This window comes from Trachemys scripta, chromosome 18 (assembly GCF_013100865.1).
Source record: "Trachemys scripta elegans isolate TJP31775 chromosome 18, CAS_Tse_1.0, whole genome shotgun sequence".
Taxonomy (NCBI): domain Eukaryota; kingdom Metazoa; phylum Chordata; order Testudines; family Emydidae; genus Trachemys; species Trachemys scripta.
This window is the reverse complement of record NC_048315.1, coordinates 897,577-917,797: the sequence shown is the minus strand read 5'-3', so window position 1 is coordinate 917,797 and position 20,221 is coordinate 897,577. Positions and strand designations below refer to the sequence as shown.

General features: G+C 60.5%; 2 protein-coding genes and 1 long non-coding RNA gene across 5 annotated transcripts in view; 1 reads left to right on the top strand and 2 right to left on the bottom strand.

The window, feature by feature from the left end:
- SMG6 (SMG6 nonsense mediated mRNA decay factor) overlaps window positions 1-10,211 on the top strand; it is a 147,367-nt gene extending 137,156 nt beyond the window's left edge. For all 3 annotated transcript variants that reach the window (XM_034752733.1, XM_034752732.1, XM_034752731.1), the window contains exons 16-19: window positions 2,446-2,599; window positions 6,325-6,536; window positions 6,820-6,901; window positions 9,106-10,211. In XM_034752733.1, the coding sequence (XP_034608624.1) occupies window positions 2,446-2,599; window positions 6,325-6,536; window positions 6,820-6,901; window positions 9,106-9,236 (579 nt within the window). In that variant the 3' untranslated portion in view covers window positions 9,237-10,211. The remainder of the gene's footprint in view (window positions 1-2,445; window positions 2,600-6,324; window positions 6,537-6,819; window positions 6,902-9,105) is intronic.
- Window positions 10,018-10,392, bottom strand: LOC117867567. Its single transcript, XR_004643440.1, has 3 exons — window positions 10,284-10,392; window positions 10,184-10,245; window positions 10,018-10,134 (listed from the first exon to the last, which is right to left on the bottom strand). It is a non-coding gene; the product is annotated as an uncharacterized LOC117867567 (long non-coding RNA).
- A 2,431-nt stretch (window positions 10,393-12,823) lies between these two features.
- On the bottom strand, window positions 12,824-19,667 carry HIC1 (HIC ZBTB transcriptional repressor 1). The gene is made up of 3 exons (XM_034752874.1): window positions 19,564-19,667; window positions 16,540-16,714; window positions 12,824-16,299 (listed from the first exon to the last, which is right to left on the bottom strand). The coding sequence occupies exons 1-3, from the start codon at window positions 19,665-19,667 to the stop codon at window positions 15,808-15,810; spliced, it is 771 nt and encodes a 256-aa protein (XP_034608765.1). The 3' UTR covers window positions 12,824-15,807.
- Window positions 19,668-20,221: the final 554 nt, after the last annotated feature.

Here is a 20,221-nt window from a genome sequence, read left to right as displayed (position 1 = left end):
GGTCCCTTGGAAAATCCGCCTGTATCCCCACGGAGCAGACAAAGCCCGAGTGGACAAGAGCGGGAATGGCGTCGGCGCCCCGGCCGGGACAGGGGGGCTGGTGGAGGGACTGTCGTACTGCTAACAGCCACATGGGGAGCGGTGTGCCAGGGACTCCTCACACAGCGGGCACACTATTCGTCGCTTCCCAGGGCTGTCCTGGGGCCTCTCTGCCCAGACATGGCGCTCAGTGGCTTGTCCTCGCTCCGTGAGCAGGGTCCATTGGAGCCCCTCAGTCTGCACTGTGATGGGTACTGCCCAGCATGGGGCCCTCCAGGCCCTACACAGGCTGCACCATGGCTCTGCTCGTGGCTGGCTCCCTTTCCAGACAGGAGGCACTGAGACAGTCCCCAGGGGGTCCAGCTGGTGCTGATATGGAGGGAATTTGGGGCTCCAATGTGTTCAGAAGTGCCTGATTTCTGTGCTGTCACCAGCTGGGGCAGCTGAAAGATCCACCCCCCTTACCAGCCCCTCACACTCCCTGGGCCCGTGGGCTGAGTGCCGTGAGGAGTTGGCTGCAGACCAGCCTAGAGTATCCCACTGGGGCAGAGTGCAGGGCAGAAGCCGTGGCTCCAGGCCATGGGCTGGCGGAGGATGTGGAGGGCTGCCTGGTCCTCAGCTACCCTCCTTCCCAACAGCTCCTCTGCCATGTAAATGAGCCACTGCACCGTCTGCCAGAGAGGCCTGGAGCGCTCGCTTCCTCTTGCCCTAAGAGCTCAGGGTTGGAGCCAGGCTGGCCTCACCCACTGGGAACCAGGGCCCCAAAGTCCATCTCATGCAGCACCAGCTGTTACTCCAATGCTGCTAATACTCTGTGGTCCTTCATGATTCCCGGGGCTTCACACACAGCCTGGCCTTCCAGCTCATGGGGAAGGGCCATCGTCCCCATTCTAGTGATGGGGAAACTGAGGCCTAGAGAGATGAAGTGGTTTCCCAGAGTTACACATCACAGGAATAGAAGCCCGGGATCCTAACTCCCAGTCCAGTTTCTCTTCCTCATGACCATGGTGCAGGCTCCCATGTCCTCAGTACCAGCGGAAGAGTTAATGTGGCTCCTGCCTCAGTTCTGCACACAGGCTCTCTTCCGTCTTTGGCACGAGGCCAGTGAGAGGCTGTATGAATCACAGGCCACTCCCCCCTTCCCCCCATGTCCCCTTGGCCAGAGGCTTCTGCAGCCTTTTACTCACACAAACAAAAATAAATCTCGCTGCCGGCCTCTGAACTCTGCAAAGGCGAATTTCCCTCTGGCTCCCTGAGCGTCCTGGAGCTGCGAGGGGACTTGGCACACTCCCCACAACCTCGCTCTTTCACTCCCTGCGCATCCTGTGTCCTCCTCTCACCGGGCGGCCCGGGGAGCGGAATGGGACGTGACGACCAGCACAGGCCCTGCTCACAGCTGCCAGGAGTCTGATGGGTACAGTCTGTGAGAGCTGGGATGGTAAATGCCACATGCAAGGGGGCGCGCAGACTGGGTCACCTGCACACTGGGCATGTACACGGAGTCCCACGCAGGGTCTCGGGCCTGGCATCACCCATGTGCATACGCACACAGGGTCTCATATGGGGAGTGATCTGTGTGTTCAGACAGCCTCCCACAGTAACCCTGAAACCCACTATCCAGTGGGGCCTGACCTGTCCCCTGCACTTAACCCGTCTGCTCCCAGGTGAGGGGGAGCGGGGGATGCCCTTGCCACAGGGGGCATGTTCTACACAGCATGCAGAATGTCATGGTGCCAGCCACTGCCTGGGAGCTTCTCTCCCTGCAGTCCCCTGGCACTAGTCTGAATTCTGAATGTGGCTGTCTCGCTGCCCTTCTCCCACACCGACATTCAGAGCAGCTTGCAGCAGCCCCCATACTGCATAGCACATCCAAGCCCTCTCTAGGCCCCTCGCCCACCTGCGCTCCCTGCAAGGGCCCTGCCCACGGGAGCACCAGCTACACCGTAGTGGGTGCAGAATTAACTGGGAACCACCCAACCTCTCTGTGCGGGTGCAGATGTATGGTTTAAAAGTGCTTATACCAGTGGAGCTATTCCTGGCCAGGAACAGGAATAATCTACACCAGCAGAAGGCACCTTTATACCAGCCTGTCAGTGTCCAGACACGGGACTGTCCCAGTGGAGCTGTGTTGGTAAGAAATCTCACCCCTCCCGGGCATAGTTACACTGGTACAAAAACTGCCTGAGTGTCAGCAGTGCAAGCTCTGAGAAGTGCTCTGTGTACAGCCCCGGGGAGGTGCTGGGGGGTGGGGGACGGCTCCCTGCTGGAAGTCCCATTAGCTCTCTCTGGCCCAGGAGTTTGGAGGCTCTGACCAGGGTGTTCAGAATTGGAGCTTGGGGAATGCGCCAGGTCGGGGACTTGCTGTGGCGAGGCCTCCTGCTCACTCTTCGCTCTGGGCTCTTACAGGCTGTGCTGAAGGATCAGAGCCAGATGCGGCAGATGGAGCTGGAGATCAGACCTGTCTTCCTGGTGCCAGACACCAACGGCTTCATCGACCACCTGACTAGCCTGAAGAAGCTGCTGGAGTGGCGGAAGTTCATCTTGGTGGTGCCCCTGATTGGTGAGTAAGGCCAGGCCGAGGTGCCTGCTCCCTCCCCCCTTGCTGCTACCTGCAGTGGGTGCTGCCCCTCCAGCTGGGCAGGTCCTAGCCTCCCATGTGGAGCCCTCGGCAGGCTGACCCCCTCCATCCTGCATGGCCCCATAGTTACTTGTGTGGTCTGTTGCTGTCTTGCGGTGCCTTGGCTAGTGGTGGGCAGCGTGATGGATAACTGTTTTCATGAGCCAGCAGATGATCCCACGTGAGTTCTTGCCATTGGCGCTGGGCGGGACGGGGTGGGCCAGGGTTCACCCATGGGAGCCACGTGCCCGGGCAGGTGGACACTCTCCCCACACGTGCCCTTTGGCAGGTCTCTTGCAGACACTCTTCTGGTCCCTGTCACTGTTGGCTCCCTTCCCACAGGGCATAGGTCTGTGGGAGGCGGGAGGGTGTTAAACGGGATTTGGAGGGAAAGGAACAGGGTGGGGGAATTGTTAAACAATCCAAGCAGACAGCTTAGCCTGGCTGAGCTGGGGCTTAGGCAGCCGGAGTAAATGGCCAGCCTGTGTCCCAGCGAAGCCCAGCCCTTCTTTTTCTCCTTATAAAGCTTGCAGTAAAACCCAAGCTGGTTCCCGTTATTGGGAAACACTCGCCTGGCAGATAGCGGCTCTGCTGCTGGGTGGTCTCCCAGGGCGGCGGAAGGTTTGGTTAGCTGCCTTCGCTCTGATGATCCGATCACACCCTGGGGTCGAGGTATCGTCCCTCTGGCCTGGCTTGCTCTAGGGCTGCAGAACTGGAGCCCCCGTGGAGGTAGCCCGAGTCCCGGGCAGCACTAGCCTGCAGCGCAGAGAATTCCTGGAGGGACGCAGAATCAGGATCAGAGCTAAGCATCTCCAGGCCAGTGCCCCAGAGAGCTGCCTGTCCCTGCCTCAGTTCCCAGCCTTGGGGCCCTAGCACCTCTTGCCTGGGTCTGTCCCAGTCTGAGTGAGCAGGACTCCGTGTAGCATGTGGGCAGTGGGACAAGCATACCTGTGTGAAACACTTTGGCATAGTGCACTTGGGAATGGAGGATTGCGGGCCTGGGCCCCTGCTGCCACGAGGGCCGGAAGGGGCATTCCTCTCTCGGCCTCGTGTTTGCGAGACAGGTGTCCCTGTAGGGTGCAGGGCAGTAGTGAGATCCAGGGACCCATGGGCACCCGAAGGAATTCCATAGCTTGAGCTCTGTCACCAGGAAGATGCCGTGCCCTCCTGCTCACTCGGCTCTTCATGGAGGGCCATCGTCAGCACCAGGCAGTAGAGCAGGAATTCCTGTCCTGGGGGAGGATTCCTGGTTACGGCAGAGGGGGATCCATCACCTGGCTGAGTGAGCTGGCTGGCTGCCCAGCTCAGCATGGGAACCCTAGGGTGCGCAGCAGCTCGGCATTCCAGCTCCAGGGCTTTGGAAGCAAAGGGAAGGAAGCTGTCAGCCCCAGCAGAGCTTACAGAGCCCTGGGGGGTTGTGCGACCCCCGCTAACAGCACCTGAGAATGTTGGCATCCTCCCTTCAGCTCTCGTGTGGTTTGATTGAAGCTGGGTAACCCCAAGCTCCAACCAGAGGACTAGAAACCCAGTGCCCCCACCCTGCCGGAGGAGCTCCTGCCCTACAACCACAGCCCAGTCAGTCACTGGGGATCTAGGATGCTGTGGGCACTGCTTGGCTCCAGCTGCCTGCAGCCACGAGAGAAGCAGGGTAGCCTGAGCTTCTGGAGTCTAAGCCTGGCTCTGACACCATTTGTGCCTCAGTTTCCCCCATGTTAGTGGGGCTGATGGGGCCTCACCCCCACGAGGCTGCCAGATCTCCTTGCTGGCTGTTAGTAAAGCATGCCGAAGCAGCAACGTCTGTGGCTGTGCTGGACTTAGGTTGATTTCTCCCACGCACACAAAGGCCTGTGAATTAATTGTAAAATCGGTGCCCTGGTCAGTGTGACCCCTTGGCGGAGGGCGCTGCGCTGGCCCCCAGGTGCGGGAGCGGGAGGCACAGCGGAGGCGCTCGGATTGCAGGCTGCACAGAATCCTGCCCCCCCGGGATGCAGCAAGGGGTTAAGTGTGCAGCTTTCCATTCACTTTGTTTCTCTTGCTCTTTCACCTGCTCCATGCTCCTCGAGCCTGACCCTGCCCTAGAGAAGCCAGGCCTGGGGCAGAAGCACAACAAGCCTCCCCTTTGAAGCCTGTTTGGTTTGGAAGCAGGAAAGCGGATTTCGGGATGGAATACCAGCTTTTCCTGTTTGATGTTCCGTTTTTGCACCACTTCCCTCACCCCCCCCCGAATCCCAGCCGTGCAGTGTGTGGAAATGGCAGCAGTGGGTCTCTGGAGTCAGGAATGAGTGAGGAGTGAAGCAGCTCCATGTAGCTTTCATCTGAATACCCAGACAATGAGTGCCAGCCTCCCCCTAGAACAGAGCGATCCCACAGGCTCCCTGTGCAGTGATTCACAGCACTGGGGAGAGGCCTCAGACCCCGAACGCTCTCCCCAAGCCCCCGAGGAATGCATATTTCCCACTTGATCTCAGGGCTTTGGCTTGGAGCTTGGAAAGAATCTTCAGAAATTAAGCCATGTCTGAAAGCCAGACTGCGCACAGAGGCTCGCTCGCTCCCTCCCGTGCACAGAGCACGATCACCCACTTGCCCGTGCCCACAGTCCCACTGTCTCTCACACACGGGCTGTTTCTGGGCTGTCTCTTATTGGGAGAGGCTGTGGGCCAGGGGCTCCCAGCGCTTTCTGTCTGACAGCCCCTGTGGGCATTGCTGCGGTCTCTCGTGCTGGCAAGGGTAGCCCCCACTCTGCCCTCAGGTGCTGGCGAGGTTGAGGTTTTCCTGTCCCTTGGCACCAGTACAGAAGGCTCTAGGACTTAATCCTCAGCCAAGCAAAATGAGCAGCAGGCCTGGGAGTCAGCCTGATGCGGGGTGAGGCTCCGCGGGTCAGGAGGGCAGCATGGTGTCTCTGCCTCCCTGTGTCCCACAGGCTGGGCAGGAGGGGTCTCGCTTCTCCCTCTTGCAGCCAGCCCTGCAGGGGGTTGGGGCTGTGTGCGTCGTCCTGCCTAGGGGACCAGAGCCAACTGGCAATCCCACCTCCCCCCGTGAGCCGGGGACAGTGGCTGCTGTGGGGGGCGTTGCAGGGGAGACGGCAGAGCGCGCACTGCCCACCTGTGCAGCACTTAGCCAGGTGCATTTCTCAGCAGCATCAGTGATTAGCTGCTGTAGCCGGGAGGTGGAGATGGGGCTGGATGGCCCAGCATCGTCCTCCAGCCTGCACTGCCCCGGGTCTGGCCTCCCCACAGGCTCTCTCCTGTCACGTCCCTCAGCCTGAGCTCTGAGTAAAGCGTCCAGCTCAGCGTGAGTGAGTGACAGTAGTGCCTGGACACCCCCCGGGATCCAGCCTCATTGTGCTGGGTACACTCAGAGACCCCCCCTGCCCTGAAAATCGTACAGTCCAAATAGGCAAGACAGAGCCAGGGGGTGGGGGGAGAGAAAAGCAGCAGCATTCTCCCCATTTTGCAGGTGGGCAACTGAGGCCCAGGGATGAGGTGACTTACCCAGGGTCACCTGCAGAGTCTGTGTCAGAGCCAGGAATTGAACCTGCGTCTCCTGAGTTTCAGTCCTGTGCCCTATCCATAAGGCCCTTTGGCAGGTCTGTGTCAGGCTTTGGCTGCAGTTCCCAAGAGCATCCGTCTGCATCCTAACTCCACTTCCTCTTCTCTTTTGTTTCCAAGTGATCAATGAGCTGGATGGCCTGGCCAAGGGCCCGGAACTGGAGCATCGGGCTGGGGGCCATGCCCGCCTGCTGCAGGAGAAAGCCAGGAGATCCATTGAGTTCCTGGAGGAGCGCTTTGAGAATCGCGACAACTGCATGAGGGCTCTGACTAGCCGTGGCAACGAGCTCGAATCCATCTCCTTCCGCAGCGAAGACACCACCGGCCAGCAGGTGAAGGGAGGTGCAGCCCAAAGAGGACACTGCTGGGGGGGAAGCTTGCAGCACGGGCAGCCCCATTTCTGCAGTGGTGATGAGGTGCTGGGCAGAGCTTCCAGGCATGTGGGCAGAGGGCATCCCAGGGCTGGAGGGCAGCTGTCCCTCACCCCCACCCAGGAACCCTCTCCACATCTCCAGCCAGATGTGCTTGGAGCTGCCCAGCCCTGGGGGTCGGTGCTGCAAGGCAGAGTTCAGCAGTTCTCTTTCCTGACATGGGTCATGTCGTCCTTCCTTCCAGGGCAACAACGACGACCTGATTCTGTCCTGCTGTCTCCATTACTGCAATGACAAGGCCAAGGACTTCATGCCCACCAACAAAGGTACAAGCACAGGGTCAGGGCCACTCACAAAGACGTGAGGGCCCACACACTGTGCCCAGGCACCTGAGAAAGAGACCTGGGCCCCACACGCCAGCCATGGACTGTGCCGGGCACCCAAGGAAGCAGAAGCTCAGGGACTTTATCACTCTGGTCCTTTTGGCTTCCCCTCCCCTCACACGGTGCTGTGTGCACGCGTCCCTCGGCACGTGCCAGAACCTGGAGCCACTGTGCTGCTGGAGCAGCCTGTGCTCAGCCCTCCTGGGAGTAGCATTCTGCTCCTTGGTCAATCTATTACCAGCAGCCTCGCGCAGGATCAGGGTGCCGTGTGCTGGTGCTGATCAAACACGGCCTCTGCTTTGGGCAGCTGGCAGTCTAAGGGCTGCTCCACACAACGTTAGGCTGGCTTAACTACATCGCTCAGGGCTAGGAAAAACGTCACTCCCTGTGCAATATAATTATGCTGCCCTAAGCCCCAGTGTAGCCCACTGTAGATTCTACTGCCTATTGGCGAGGTGGATTGACTGCAGTGCTGGAAGAACCCCTTCCAGCTCTGTGGTTAGTGCCTCCACGCCAGCGCTACCATTGCCTGTTCCCTCGGAAGTGGCACATGGCGCGTATCCCGGGGCTGTCTGCGCACGGCAATGCCCTCCCCTCCGTTTGCCCACTTGGTGTCTGGCGCCATGTACTAAAATCAGACGATCCCAGAGCTGTTTGCAGGGGCTGCTGGGACGGGAATTACATCAGCAGCTGCTCCAGAAACGCACATTTGTCAGCGCAGATTCTTAGCAGCTTAACTTGTCAGATTCACAGAGAAACCGTCACCAAATGTTTATGCGTAAATGATGCTGAATTTTAAAATCATGTGGATTATGGTGGATGGGGCCTGACAAGCTGACAGCCTCTGGTTTGTAACAAGGAGCCACGTCACCAGGCTGAGAACAGAGGATGTTTATTGTTACACATTTCTCAGTGTCCGCACAAAACCTCCTGATCCTGCTGCCAACAGATCCCTGCCGCCTCCCTCCCCCCAACGCATCAGGTCCCAGGACGCCCTCCTATGAGTCTGCCCCTCCCAACCCAGCAGATCCCAGGAGCCCACCCCTCACAACACAGCAGGTCCCTAGACACCCTCCCTTGGGCCTGCCCCTCCATGTAGCAGATCCTGGGCCCAAGGTGGGCTTCCATGGACTCTTTTTTTTTCCATTCAAGCCCTCATTTGGAGGTACGGTCACAGGATCCAGCTGCTTACACCCTGTTCGCTTCCCCTGCTCCACTGTCATGTAAGCAGAGTTCCCGCAGCCCCAGCCCAGCGTGATGTGTGCAGGGCAGCTCACCCGTCTAGTGGGCAAGACCATTTCAGTTATTTCTCAGGGCTCAGCCCTAATGTTTGTGGCCCTTCAAAGGCAAAATGACTCTTAGAATAAGGTTTGGTTTTAAAGACCTTACAATGAGCACCAGTGTCCTGCTGGAACGTACGTCAGAGGCCGTATTCCTGCCCCCCTGCCTGCTCTGTGCTTTCTGCTTTACACACAGCCCCAGCCTGGGGCATAGCAGGGCCCTCTCCAGGGTTTGTGTGGGACGGACGTACATGCTGGGGATACATGCGGGGGCCAAATCTGATCTGTGATAGGGACGCAGCATGGCTGCTGTGCCAGGCCCTAGGGCTGTCTCTGACTGGCTTCAGGGGTCAGTCGGCAGGAGTCACGAGGCTCCATCAGAAATGATCTGCTCATGAGCCGGACAGCTGAGCCACACACCACAGGTGCCAGGAGGGGTCATGCCCTGTCCAGGGCACCTGCATGGCGTGGGGATACCTTGCTGTTTGCCTTCAGTACAGAATGCTTCATAGCCCAGGTAGAATATCCTCGCCAAATACCAAAGAGCACCGCTGGGACTGTGCCCTGGGCAGAGCACGTGTCTGCAGCTGGCAGGGTTTGAGGACGGGGAGGTTGGGCCAGGCATAGGGACAGCATGAAGGAAGGAACCGAGTTGAGTGGGAGAAGCAGCCCAAGCGGGAAGAAGCAAAGAGCAGGCCGGGGCAGCTGTGGGAGAAGCTGAGGGCAGCATTTGGTGGAGCAGAGCTGGGTGGCTGCATGGCCGTCGTGTGCTGACAGCAGAGTTCAGGTGGCTGGCAGGGGCTGGTTAGCTCTCCCTCAGGACAGGAGCTACCCCTAAGCACACGTCCTCTCTGGTTATTGTTTCAGATGATCCAATCCGTCTGCTCAGAGAGGTGGTGCTGCTCACGGACGATCGGAACCTGCGTGTCAAGGCACTGACCCGGAACGTGCCCGTGCGAGACATTCCCACCTTCCTGAAGTGGGCCCAGGAGGGCTGAGCGGGTGTGACTGAGGAGGAGATGTCCCCGCGTGAGTGACGCAGCGTGTTGCTGGTGGGAGAATGGCTTTCAAGGCAGCCCTGCACCACCACCACTGCCTCCCGACCCACCATTGAACAATAAATACCACGTCTTCAAAGCCAGCCCCAAATGGCCATGCTGCAAAGGGAAGGTCCCTGCTGTGGATGGGTCGTGCGGAGGCCAGGACTCTGCGGGTTGCCAGGGCCTTTGGGAAGAGTGGGGGGCAGAGCAGGGGGCACTGGTCCCTGGGGAAAGCTTTGGGCTAGCCCCATTGCCCTTGTCAGCATCCTTGACTGGAGAGAGCTCCCGTTGGAGGCCAGTGTTCTCCTTGGAGCTGTGCTCTGAGCCGGCCAGAGGAATGGGAGCCTCCTGTCTGTTAACTGGCTACGGAAAGTGGGAGGGACCTGGCGTTGTGGCAGTTCCTGCTGGCGGTTTCCAGAGGCGCTTGTGTTCCTGCTGGAGCCCTGGTGCACCCCTGAGACACTGAACATGGAGGTCAGGGTCTGTCCTGCTCTCTCTGGCCATTTCGCTCACACCTTGGCTGTTCCTCTCCGCCTGTCTCGATTCTTTCATCTGTCCACTTGGCTGGCAGCTCATTGGAGCCCTAGTTGTGTCCCACGGGAATAGGGCTGCAGCAGCCCCATCACTTCCCACCACTGGAGTCTGGGTGGAAAGTAATGGATATTTGGCTCCTTTTCCCGTTTTGAAGATGCTCTGGTCCCCTCTCCAGCACGGGGGCAGCAGGTCCTGCTCTGAGAACCTCACCACGAGCTTTAGGGTTGTCTATTGTTCAGGATCCATTGCTGCTAAGGAAAAGCATTAAATACCCAGGCTGCATTGTACCTTGATTGCTCCATACATCCTCTGCCCCACATACCTCCTGAGCCCCCTGCCCCACACACCCTCTGCTCCTCTGCCCCATATACCTCCTGAGCCCCCTGCTCTGCTCCTCTGCCCCACACACCCTCTGCTCCTCTGCCCCATATACCTCCTGAGCCCCCTGCTCCTCTCCTCTGCCCCACATACCTCCTGAGCCCCCTGCTCTGCTCCTCTGCCCCAGATACCTCCTGGGCCCCCTGCTCTGCTCCCCCCTACGAGAGGCACACCCTTAGATCCTGCCCCACACACTCCCTGCCTTGTCATGCTTGTAACCTGCTCTTAAGGCTTTGCCATTACAATAAATCTCTCCCTTGAGTCCCCCTGAGCTTGTGACAGGCCAGGCTGTGGGGTCCTGAGGGAGCTGCCAGGGGCTGTCTACAGGGCCAGAGGGACACTGACCTGACAATGGTTCCTGTTTGAGCAGCTTTGCGAGCTCCAGTTGCCCCTTCAGCATGGATGGGGAGCCCTTGAGCTGACTCCATTGCCCCGTCATCTGCCGCATTGAGCCTTGTCAGGCAGCGTCGTCTCCAGAGTGGACAGGGTCCCTCGGCGCCGGGCATTGGTGCAGCTGGGGCTGAGCTCTGTCTCCTCCATGGAGCCAGGCCCTCCTAGTCAGATAGAGCCCTAGTGGGGCATCCCAGGGCGCAGAGGCTGAGGGAGCTGTAGTCACCTCCAAGCTCCTGCAGCTAGGCCAGGCCTCTGCAGAACAGCCCAGGGAGCTCTGTGGCCAGGCAGGTACCCAGCACCTTCAGGAAGGCGCAATGTTGCCCTCTCTAGGGACTTCGCTGTACTCCCAGACCTTCCCCACGCAGGGCCAGCATCTCTGCAGGAGCCCAGGGTGCGAAGGACCCTGTGGGGGCAGTGGATGGAAGCTGGAGAGGGAGGCAGCAGGACCGAAGCCAGTGAGGCAAGCGGGGGGAACGAGAATGCAGCGCTGCCCCTGGCTGCTCAGTCCCAGGGGCGTTGGGGAGGGGACGGTGCTCTCTCTGGCCTCCCTCGGAAGAGCGGGCGGCGGCTGCTTACTGGCAGACGAGGGGGTTTCTCTTGCCACCAGCAGCTCAGACCCCTTCCCCAGGGGCTGCCTCACCTGGGACCTTGGCGTGGGACAGGGCTGGGGCAGGGCTGAGCCCCCAGATGACAGATGCCAGGGTAGCCTGAGTCCTGCGTGCTCACCAAGCAGTGCTAGCCAGGTGCTTTGCAAAGGGCCTCGCAGCCTCACTCCAGCCCGACTTCCTGTCACAGCTCGCACCGGGGTGGCTAGGCGACAAGCCCGTGGCCCGAGGTTGGGGCTGTGACACACAGGCAGGAAGGCTGGTATTGTCCCCACGACAGCTGCCAGGGAGGTCTCCAGGCCAGAGCCTGCCTGCTGGAGCCGCTGCCGCCTGCTACTGGACACCCAACCCAGGATCTTAGGACTAAACTGTGCCAAGCGGAGCCTGCTGGCGGGATCTGTGCAAGGAGCTGGGGCAGGCGACGTTCGCCCATTGACTTTTCCTCAAGCCGTGCTGTGTTTGAAACGTTTGTTCTGACGAACCTGCTGAACTCTGCCATTGAGCGGCCGCGGCGTCAGGGGAGAGCTGGCCAGTGAAAGGGACAGTCAGCACCAAACCGGACATCCTGTGCCCTCCCCTGGCACCCTGCTAATGGAAGGACTTGCCCCCACCATCTCCCCTGGACGCTGCTGGTGCCAGCTGCTGCTTCTCAGAGATGTCCCCTGACTGCAGGAACTGCTCTGGGACCTGACTGTACTGAGTGGTGGCAGCATGATCCACCGTGGACACGTGAATGAGCAGCCAGAGGCAAGGACCTGCTGGAGGCAGCTCCCGCCCTCATAGGCTCTGGGGTCCTGCTTCCCTCAGAACTGCTGGCTGGGTGCTGGCTTTGCTCCATTCCTGCCCTTTGGCTCTGGGGTGACTCTCTGGTCGTTTGCTTCACCTGGTGCCCAAGAGGCTGGGCAGAGCCTGGGCCCCGCCCCTTAGCTGGGGTTGTGTTGCTTTGTTAAGATGTTTTCTTAATAAGATTTTCCTACCAAATGCTTCTCTGGACTGCCTCGTTCTGTTCTGTTCCCAGCTGGGGTGGGAATCGGGGCTCAGGGCTTGCAGCCCGAGCTGGGCCCGGCCGCAGCTCCTGCCCTGGGAAACGCTGCCGAGTTTGGGGTGGAATGGAGCTGGGCCCCCTTTCCCAGCCGGGCCAGGAGGCTCCCCAGAGAGGCCAGCAAGGGACCATTGTGCCTAGCCAGCCTGCCCTCCTGCACAGCCCAGAGCATCTGCCCCCGCGTCCTGCAGCCAGCCCAGAATTCCTGCTGGCACCACAGCGGTGAATAGTCCATTACACACACACCCTTCTCCCACAGGGGAGCCTGTCCCCCCTCCAGTGCTGTACTCCACCATGCAGCAGAAACACCCACCACAGCCCTGGCTTCGAGTCCCAGGGCTGCCCTTTACCACAGCACCTCTGCCCCTAAGGGACCCTCGCTGGTGCCCCAGGATGGGCCTGGAGTCAGGGGGGAAATTCCCCCAGGCTGCACGCCTTAGAGCAGCGACTAGCCCCAGAGCCACGTCCCTCGTCATCCTCAACCCTCCCCAGGCTGGGCCAGCACCTGACTGTCCACTCCCGTCTGCCCCTAAGGAGCGGAGTTTGCCAGCCCCAGGCCGGCCCCATCCAGACCAAAAGAAGGAGCCGAGACCTCACGTGTTAACATCACTTTATTGCTCATTTGGTCTTGAGTATAGAAAAGGATGGGACAAAATGCCCGTGTACAAATCAGAAGAATATACAAACTGGGCAGGGGCAGGGAGACCTGGATCCAGGCACTGGATACGTCCCCTCCCCCCGTGCTTTGGTCACAGCTGCTGCAGCTTTGTCCCTGATGGCTGCAAGGGTGCAGGGCAGCCGGGGCCGGACTCTGGCCTGGGATTCCTGGCCCTAGCCAAGCCCTTCGGTGCCCGGGGAGCCCCTCGGTGCCCAAGTTCCTGCGCAGCTGGAAAGGGGACACAGGGTCAGTGTCCTGAGTCTCTGCTAGCCAGAGGCACCTGAGCTGGGCATGGACATTTGGCACTGGGAGCAGTTGGACCCAAGGCCCCTTGGAGGAGCAGCCAGTCAGGCTAAAGGCACAGTTGGTTGGAGGCCAGGAGCAGGCACCGTGGGGTGGCCACCTCGGCCTGGTGTGCAAAGGAGAAAAGACAAGGCAGGGAAAAGAGCTTCACATTATCCTGCAGGCCAGACAGGGGTGGGATAGGACCCTCACTCACGGCAGGGCCCTGGGCCCAGCCCCAACGGCTCTGGTGGCCCTGCCTGGACAGAGCAAGGAAGGCCCCAGGCAGGGCTCCGAGCATGGCAGCACCTAGATCTTGTGCCCCATTAACCCAGGAGTGCGGGGAGGATCTGCCTGCTCAGTGCAGCCCGGCCGGCCCGAGGGTCAGAGCTCTGTGTGCTATCAGGTAGGGGGGCACCTGCATGCAGCACCTGTCCCCACTGGCCACCAGGGCAGAGACCTAACCGCTCACCCCCTCAGTGTCACTGGCCCCTGCACTGCCCCCAACAGGCTTGAGCATAAAGCCCAGCCCCCCCCGCCAGAGCATGGCAGAGCCCTGCTGCCCAGTGGGGCCCAGCAAGGCAGTTGCTGCCTCTCCCTGGCACAGCAAAGCAGGTGACTGAGAGATTTTGTCTTCGTCACAAGCTCCTGGGCCAGGACTGAGCCTCCGGGGAGCAGAGGAGAGGGGGCCTCCCACCAGAGCAGTTGGGGGAACGGGAAGACACCCTGGCACAGGGACACGGCCCTTTGGTACAAGGAGCACAGCACGGAGAGAGCAGCCCAGCCCCCAGCCCCGCTTCACTGCCCTGCCTGCATGCTCTGCAGCCTAGAGCCCTGCTCTGCCTGGGCACCGCCGAGGGAGGGAGGAGAGAAGAGGGGGGGCCCACCAAACTGCTCCTGTGTCCTCATGCTTTCAGCCCACTTCCCAGCAGAGACCCCCTGAGAAACAGCAGCATGGTTCCCACCTGGGATCCCACAGAGTAGAGGGTGGGGAGGGATGGATGCATCCCAGGGGCTCAGTCTAGGGCCAGCCGGGCCCCAGATCCATGCTCCCTCCCACCAGCGATTGGGGACGGGGGGTGGGGGGGGAGTCTCTGGGGCCAGGCTCCTCGGCAATCGCCCAGGGCAGGAATTCTCCCGTGAGGCAGCTGGGCCTGGCCTGGGTCAGGCAGGATGCTGGGACCATCCCTGAGTACAGCGAGGGTGCAGGGGCTGGGTTGGTTTCGGCTCAGCTAGGTGGGGCCCAGGAGGGTCTTTGGGAGCCAGGCCCAGCTCCAGTCAGAGCTGGGAGAGGAGCTGCCCCAACCAGGGCTCTGCAGCAAGGGGCAGGCGCCAGGCCCAGGCTCTGGGCAGGGTTTGCTGGGCCAGGGTGTAGAGATTCCTGCAGAGGCCTCAGAAGATCAAACCCTTCTGCTGCTCCCGTTACACCCAGCAGGGATCCGGTGCTGGACAAAGCTGTGCCCACGGGCAGCTCCATCCTGGGTGGTGGCCGCAGCTGAAGTTCTGCTCCTCCAAAGGAAGGCAGCGCCCAGCTGCTGGGACAAGCCTACTTGGGTAAGATCTGTTCCTGCTGCCCACCACCCATCCTACCAAGGGTCGAGCCAGGCAGGAAAGGCTTGCAGGCATTGACAGCCCCTCCTGGTTGTGGTGCAGCCTGTGCCCAATGGACATGACAGCCCTGGACAACTGAGGGGCCCCAGTGCTTTTGCAGCAGGCTGGGCCACGCTCTCGAGACGGAGTTCAGGCTGGTGAGCAAAGCCGGGGGGATCCCAGCTGAAGGCAGCTGCGAAAGCCGATTTTCATGAGGCACAGAGTAGAGCTGCAGTTGCTTCAACAGCAAATGTCTGTGTCCCTCGCAGAGCCTTTGGCTCCCCCGGGCCTGGCGCCATTGGGAAGCTGGCCTCCGAGGGGGCCTGAACAGAGGCAGCTAGGACTGGGGGCGGGGCAGGGCAGGCAGATTTAAGCAGTGGGCCTAGAGCTGGGTTATTGTGCTCGTACTGGGTCCAGCTGCAGCAGGGAGGTTGTGGGGGGGGGGCGGAGACTGACATGGCCCTCCTTGAGTCCCAGGGAGGGGAGCGACTGGCTCCTGAGGTAGGAGGCAGGTTCACATTTTCCTTGTGCTGGGAGGCACCAGCCCCTGCTGGGCACTTGGTGGCTATGCCAGGTAAGGCAGGGGCACGGTACAGACTGCATTGTATCTGGGCACGGCTCCTGGCAGCCCTCCAGGGAGCAGCTATGATAGGACGCACCAGGGGATGGATGCCGGGGGCCAGTAAGTGGGGTTTGATCACAGCCCTACCCCATCACCTTACTATTCGCACCACGCCATAGCCCAGCTGTAAACAGCCCCACCCCTGTGGCATATTACTCCCAGCCCCACAACAGCACCACTCGTGTGGGACCCCCAGCGAGGGGCTTGGCCTCCCCTCGCTGTTTGGCTGGTCTGGTCTGCCCCATGAAGTGGGGGGAGGCGGAAGATCTCCATCACTGCACATTTTCAGGGAAAAAATTCCCACTCCCCAAATGCTACAGAGAGTCCATCTGAGGAGGGACCCACAGGATCTGCAGACCCGGCAGCCACGCGGCCTCTTTGGCTCTAGCTGCGGTGGGCGACCCTGGGGGTCTCGGGCCACCCCATTAGGTGGGCGAATAGCGCTCTATGGTCCGGTCGCCATGAAGCAGTGGGCCTGCACCCAGCATCTCGGCCGCCTTCTCCTGGCTCAGCCCCAGGTGCTCGGCTGTGAACCGGGCCAGCGGGTACAGGCTCTCCAGGCCCTTGGGGTCGCTGAGGAAGTGTGAGGTGTGCGACAGCAGCTCGGCCGCTTTCTCCTGCTTGAGGCCCAGCTGGTCGGCCGTGAGCCGCGCCATGGCGAAGACGCTCTCAGGGAAGTCCAGCTTGGCCTTGCCGTCGGGCCCGGCCACGTGCATCTTCATGTGGCTGATGAGGTTGCGCTGCTGGGCGAACTTGCCGCCGCACACCTGGCACTCATAGGGCTTCTCGCCCGAGTGGATGCGCATGTGCTCGGTGAGCCGGTACTGCCGGGTGAAGCGCATGCCGCAGGCGTCGCAAGCGAAGGGCTTGAGGCCCAGGTGGCTNGGTTTCCTGCTCCCGCCGCGGGGCACTTCCAGCTGCGGATAAACGGCGCTAGTCCCGCACAGGACGGGCCCGAAGGGCGCCGGGGAGCGGGTCCCGCGGGGGGATGGGGACGGGAACGGGGCTGGGCTCCCCCTTTAGTCTCGGATGTGGCTCCCGGCGGTGTCGGGCTCCTGAGTCCCCCGCTGATGTCCCCGTCCGGGCCTGGGCCGGTCACCTGCCCCTGCGCTGTCCGGGAGTCGGCGGCTCTCCGGCTCAGCAGCCCCCGCACCTACCTTGGGCTCATCTCTTAGGCCAGGTGCAGCGGTTCTCCTGCCGGGCGCTCGCTCGCCTCTCGGCCGGGCCCCGGCTGGCGGTAGCGCCGGTCCCTGCTGCCATCTAGCGTCCCTCGCCCCGCTCATCCGCGGTGCCAGGCGGCTCCTCCCCACGCAGGTGCGCGGCCCTGGCACCCTGGGGGGACAGGGGTCGCTGTCAGCACAGGGGGCTCCGTAGGGCCCGGCAGCTCCCGGCCCGGGGTCGGCTTCCCCTCCGGGGCGAGGGAGTTCTGTGCTTCGCCGGGGTGCAGGCGGGTCTCGGCTCGCCAGCTGCCCACTGCGGGGAGGGTCTGGCTGGGCCGGACACTCCTGGGCTCAGGCGGGGCAGGACAGGGGCTCTGCGGGCGGGACCAGGGAAGCCGGGGCCTCGGGGAGCGGGAAGGCCGCTGGTGCAGGGCTGGAGACCCGGAGCCAGACCTGGGGCGCCGCGGGTCTGGAGCCCTCGGGGAGAGCCAGGCCCGGTCCCGCTCAGTCCCCAGCCCCCGTGCGCAGCGACCCCAGCCCAGCTACGCGGGGCCTCCGGGCTAGGGGCGGGCGGGGCCTCCTCGCAGCCTGGGCAAGGGAAGCCACTGGCCTGTGGGCAGCGGGAGCGCCCGCCGGGCGGACGGGGCGCGCCTAGCCCAGGCTGGGCTCTCCGGGGCCCCGCCTGCGGCCTTCCCTCGTACGGACAGTCCCCGGCCGGGGCGCGGAGTGGGCACAGCGGAGCCGGGGGAACCCCTCGGCGCGGGCGGGGCCGGCTGGCGGCAGAGCGCTGTGCGCATCGGGCACCGGTTAGTGGGGGGGGGATTGAAAATGAAAGTTGTTTTTTGGGGGGCCACCACGTGACTTACATTGGCCAATCGATCTTGGGAATGCGACACCCAAATATGGCAATTGAAGGAAGGAAAAGCGTCCCTGAGTGCTGGGACCCAGCAGGGGAAAGGCGGTAAAGACCGCGCGGGCCCGGGGGTGCGCTCCTGGTTTGGCTCTGCGGGAAAGTTCGGAGGAAAATCCCCGGCCCAGCGCCCCCCAATCTCCCGATCCAAGTCCCTGCATCCCAGCTCCCCCCAATCTCCCGTCCCAGCTCCCCCCAGTCCAGCTCCCCCACCCCCATCCAGCTCCCCTCAAACTCCTCGATGCAGCTTCCCCACTTCATCCCTGCTCCCCCCAATCCCTCGTCCCAGCTCCCTCCATCCCTGCTGCCCACAATCCCCTGTCCCAGCTCCCCCTGTCCCAGCTCCCTCCATCCCAGCTCCCCCCAATCCCCCGTCCCAGCTCCCTCCATCCCTGCTCCCCTCAGTCCAGCTCCCTCCAATCCCCGTCCCAGCTCCCTCCATCCCTGCTCCCCCAATCCTCCGTCCCAGCTCCCTCCATCCCAGCTCCCCCAATCCCCCGTCCCAGCTCCCTTCATCCCTGCTCCCCTCAGTCCAGCTCCCCCCCAATCTCCTGGATCCTGCTCCCCAAAGGACCTTGTTTCTTTCTTTCTTCCTTTTTTTGTTTAATGTCTTTGTCTCAATGGAAAATCCTTCCCTTGGGAAAATGTTCCCACCTTTGCCTCCCCGGGATCCGCGTCCCCACTGCGAGTCCCCGGCAGACTGGCAGAAGGGGACGGGGTCCAGGGCAAGGTAACAGATGCGCAGTTCTTGGTGCAGACCTTGGCTGTCAGGGAGCAAAGGGCCACGGGCCCCTCATGAGCCCCATCTGGCCCCATGTGGGGGAACCAGGGTAACTAGTGGGACTCAGACTCCTGTGCCCCACATGGCTGGAGACCACACACACCGGGGCAGGGATAGTAACCATGCCAACGAAGGGGGTCGCCCAGGCTGGGAGGTGGCCCCCAGCTATGAGCAGCTCAGCAGATGCTGGCATTGCAGAACGCACTGCACTATGGGTGCCAATGCCTGCATGGCCTCCAGACACTCCTCCCCCTCCCCCCCAGGTACCCTGGGGCAACTGCCCAGATTTTCCCAGCATGCACCGGCAGGCCCAGCTGGGTGGCTGGTAGGTGTGACACACCATGTGGCTGACACATCGCCTGTTGTGAAATAAACAAGCTGTTGTGCAGCCCAGCTCGGCGCTGTTTGCATGGAGCTGGCCGAGGGTGTCATGAGCCAGTTGTGCTTGTGGCATAGACAGGCCCACAGTGACAAATGGCCATGGACACTCCCTCTATTCGGAGCCCAGTCCAACAGCAGATGAGACATGGAGTTTGTGGGCCCAGGGCAGAGTGAGTGCAGGAGAGTCCAGAGAGGGTCCGAGCTCCTGTCACACTTTCCTCTGGCCCCTTTGCATGGGAGTGAAAACTGCTCCCTTCCACTTAGACCCAGGCCCATGTAGCAGCATGTGACACTCAGGCATTTACACTTCACCTTTGCATTTGGCTCACTACATGGCAGGGGGTCTAAGCTGGTTTAATTCACTCACATGCAGAAGGTCTGGAAGAGTCGAGAGGAGCTAGAAAAGCAGCCATTGGGGGTGGGGGGAGACACTGTGTATGTGGCCACCACAACTTCCATGTGGCAGAGGAATGTGACAGAGGCATGCCCAGGCTGCCATATTACACCTGTGTCTGCCCAGCTCCTGGCCAGGTCACCAAAGGCGGGGTCAGCGAGGTGTTTGCTGGAAGCAGTGAAGTCGCTGTTTGTGATGGTGATTGGCAGAGGTTTCCGTGGTGTCCTTTAGGAGAGGTGTCAACGGTAGAATATTACAGCTGGCCGGATGAAGCATCACCCACCATGGGATGGGCCTCATGTAACCCAATCAAGAGTGAGAACAAGCAACATCTTTGAGCCCAGATGGGCCCTGTGTCAGGACACTGGAGCATCAACAAAAGCAGAAGAACCCTACCCCGACACAAGACACTATCACCTTCACGTCTCTGCAGAGTCCCTGTCCCAGGCTAGAGTCCCCCACCCTGTAACTTCAGCCTGTGTTCTTTGTTTCCAGGGATGGACATTGACATTTAGCTGTGTTAAAACGTGCATTGTTTGTTTGCAGCCAGCTTACCAAATGATCCTGATCACTTTGTCCTCTTCATTACTTGTCACGCTCCCAATCTTTGGGTCATCTGCAGACTTGATCGGTGATGATTTTCTTTTCTGCCAGGTCATTGATAAAAATGGTAATTAGTGTAAGTCCTAGAAACGATTCCTGTGATACCCCAGTAGAAACTCACCTGATCAATGATGATTCCCCGTTTACAGTTACGTTTTGAGACCTATCAGTCAGCCAGTTTTTAATCCATTTAATGTGTGCCATGTTCATTTTATATCTTTCTAGTTTTGTATCCAACATGTCGTGTGGTGCCAAGTCATATGGGGTATAGAAGTCTAAGTATATTACATCAATACTGTTATCTTTATCAACCAAATTTGTAATCTCATTTAAAAATACATAGATCAAGTTAGGTTGACAGTATCTATTTTCCATAAACCCATGTTGAATGGCCTTAATTACATTATCCTCCTTTAATTCTTTTTTAACTGAATCCCATCAGAACTATTCCATTACCTTGACTGGGATCGGGGTCAGACTGACAGGCCTATATAAGCTGATTCATCTAGTTTCCCTTGTGAAATATTGACACAACAGTAGCTTTCTTCCTTCTTCCTGAACTTCCCCCGTGTTTCAAGACTTACTGAAAATCAATAGTAACAGTCCAGCG